Source organism: Austrofundulus limnaeus, unplaced genomic scaffold, assembly GCF_001266775.1.
Source record: "Austrofundulus limnaeus strain Quisiro unplaced genomic scaffold, Austrofundulus_limnaeus-1.0 Scaffold105, whole genome shotgun sequence".
In the NCBI taxonomy this organism is placed as follows: domain Eukaryota; kingdom Metazoa; phylum Chordata; class Actinopteri; order Cyprinodontiformes; family Rivulidae; genus Austrofundulus; species Austrofundulus limnaeus.
Genome location: NW_013952507.1, coordinates 190,719 through 192,002, shown reverse-complemented (window position 1 = coordinate 192,002; position 1,284 = coordinate 190,719). Strand labels below are relative to the sequence as shown.

At 43.6% G+C, this 1,284-nt stretch overlaps 1 protein-coding gene across 1 annotated transcript in view; it reads left to right on the top strand.

Annotated features, from left to right (window-relative positions):
* Window positions 1-23: 23 nt before the first annotated feature.
* Window positions 24-1,284, top strand: part of tedc1 (tubulin epsilon and delta complex 1) — a gene marked incomplete at its 5' end in the record, with an annotated part of 3,041 nt that continues 1,780 nt past the window's right edge. The window contains 5 exon segments of the mRNA XM_014013706.1: window positions 24-108; window positions 179-375; window positions 491-628; window positions 801-866; window positions 1,005-1,091. Of these exon segments, the coding sequence (XP_013869160.1) occupies window positions 24-108; window positions 179-375; window positions 491-628; window positions 801-866; window positions 1,005-1,091 (573 nt within the window).

Below are 1,284 nucleotides of genomic sequence, written 5' to 3'. Positions count from 1 at the left end.
ATATATATAATTTCCTCCCTCAGGAGCATCAGTTCTGGCAGCTTCTTGCAGACATCCTTCAGATTTCTGAGGTCGTTTCTTCTGAGACCAGAACTCACCTGAGAGGAGGTCAGTCATTTAATATTTCTAGTAGAGTCGTATGGAGAGAAATCTCTTGAGTTCTGGTTCTGTGTTTCAGASCAGAGGACTCTGGTGGCTGCAGGTCTCTGGCAGACCGGGTACCATGCAGCCTGGATGTACCAGAGGGATGGARGGAGTTTCTCCAGCAGGGATCTCCTCCTGGCGCTCGGCTGGCTGCTGGCTGCGGGGACYTTGGAGAAGCTCCTGACCCGGCGAGTCCAACAGCTGGACAAAACCCTGCTGACGTCAGTTCCTGTGCGTTAGCAAAACCAGCAGAGTGTGGATGTGTTGCCGTCAAACCCAGCTGCTGATGTGTGTGTGTATGTGTGTGTGTGTGTGTGTTTGTGTGTGTGTTTTTGTCGTGTTTCAGGTGAACTGTGAGTTCTCTGGTGATCTGGAGTTCAACGCCGCCTCGCTGAAGAGACTTCAGTGGCTGATTGGTCGTCTGAGACACCAGAGACGGATTCTGCAGTCCACGATACGAGCGCGAACACGAGCGCTTCACGATGTGAGCTTTCCTGTTTGACCCTTTTTATCGACTTCTGAAGGAAAATAAAACCAAACGCAAAACGAAACTGTTGAACAGCCGAGCTTTATGAATCTGGGAAACCTTAAAAACGAACAAATTCATTGTGATGAACAAAGAGGGTGTTTAACAAGCTGTGATGGTATTTTTCCAGGTATTTTCTGCCAGCCAGTCCTCTTCGTCTCTGTCCTCTGCTCAGAGCTCTGCTGTTCTGCAGGAGGTTTGTGAGCTCTTAGAAAACTCATAAATCATTAGCAAACCTTCAGATTTAATTTTGTTTTTGAAATGATTGTAAATGTGTTCATTGTTTTAAGTTTTTTTTAAAGTCTTATGGTTTGTTTGTTTCTCGATGTTGAAGGAAAATGTTCGAATGCAGCAGCTCTGTGATCTTCTGGAAGCCTTTGTGAGCTGGAAGCAGGTGGAGAACGTCTTCTGGACCTGGATGGTGCGTTAAATCAGTTTTTACATTAACCGTGTTGATCGAGTCAATACGACGGAGGACCACACAACAAGATTTTATTATTATTATTATTATGACAATAAAGTCATAATATTGTGAGAATTAAGTCGTAATATTATGAGATTAACATAATATTACGAGATTAAAGTCATAATATTATGAGATTAAAGTCATAATA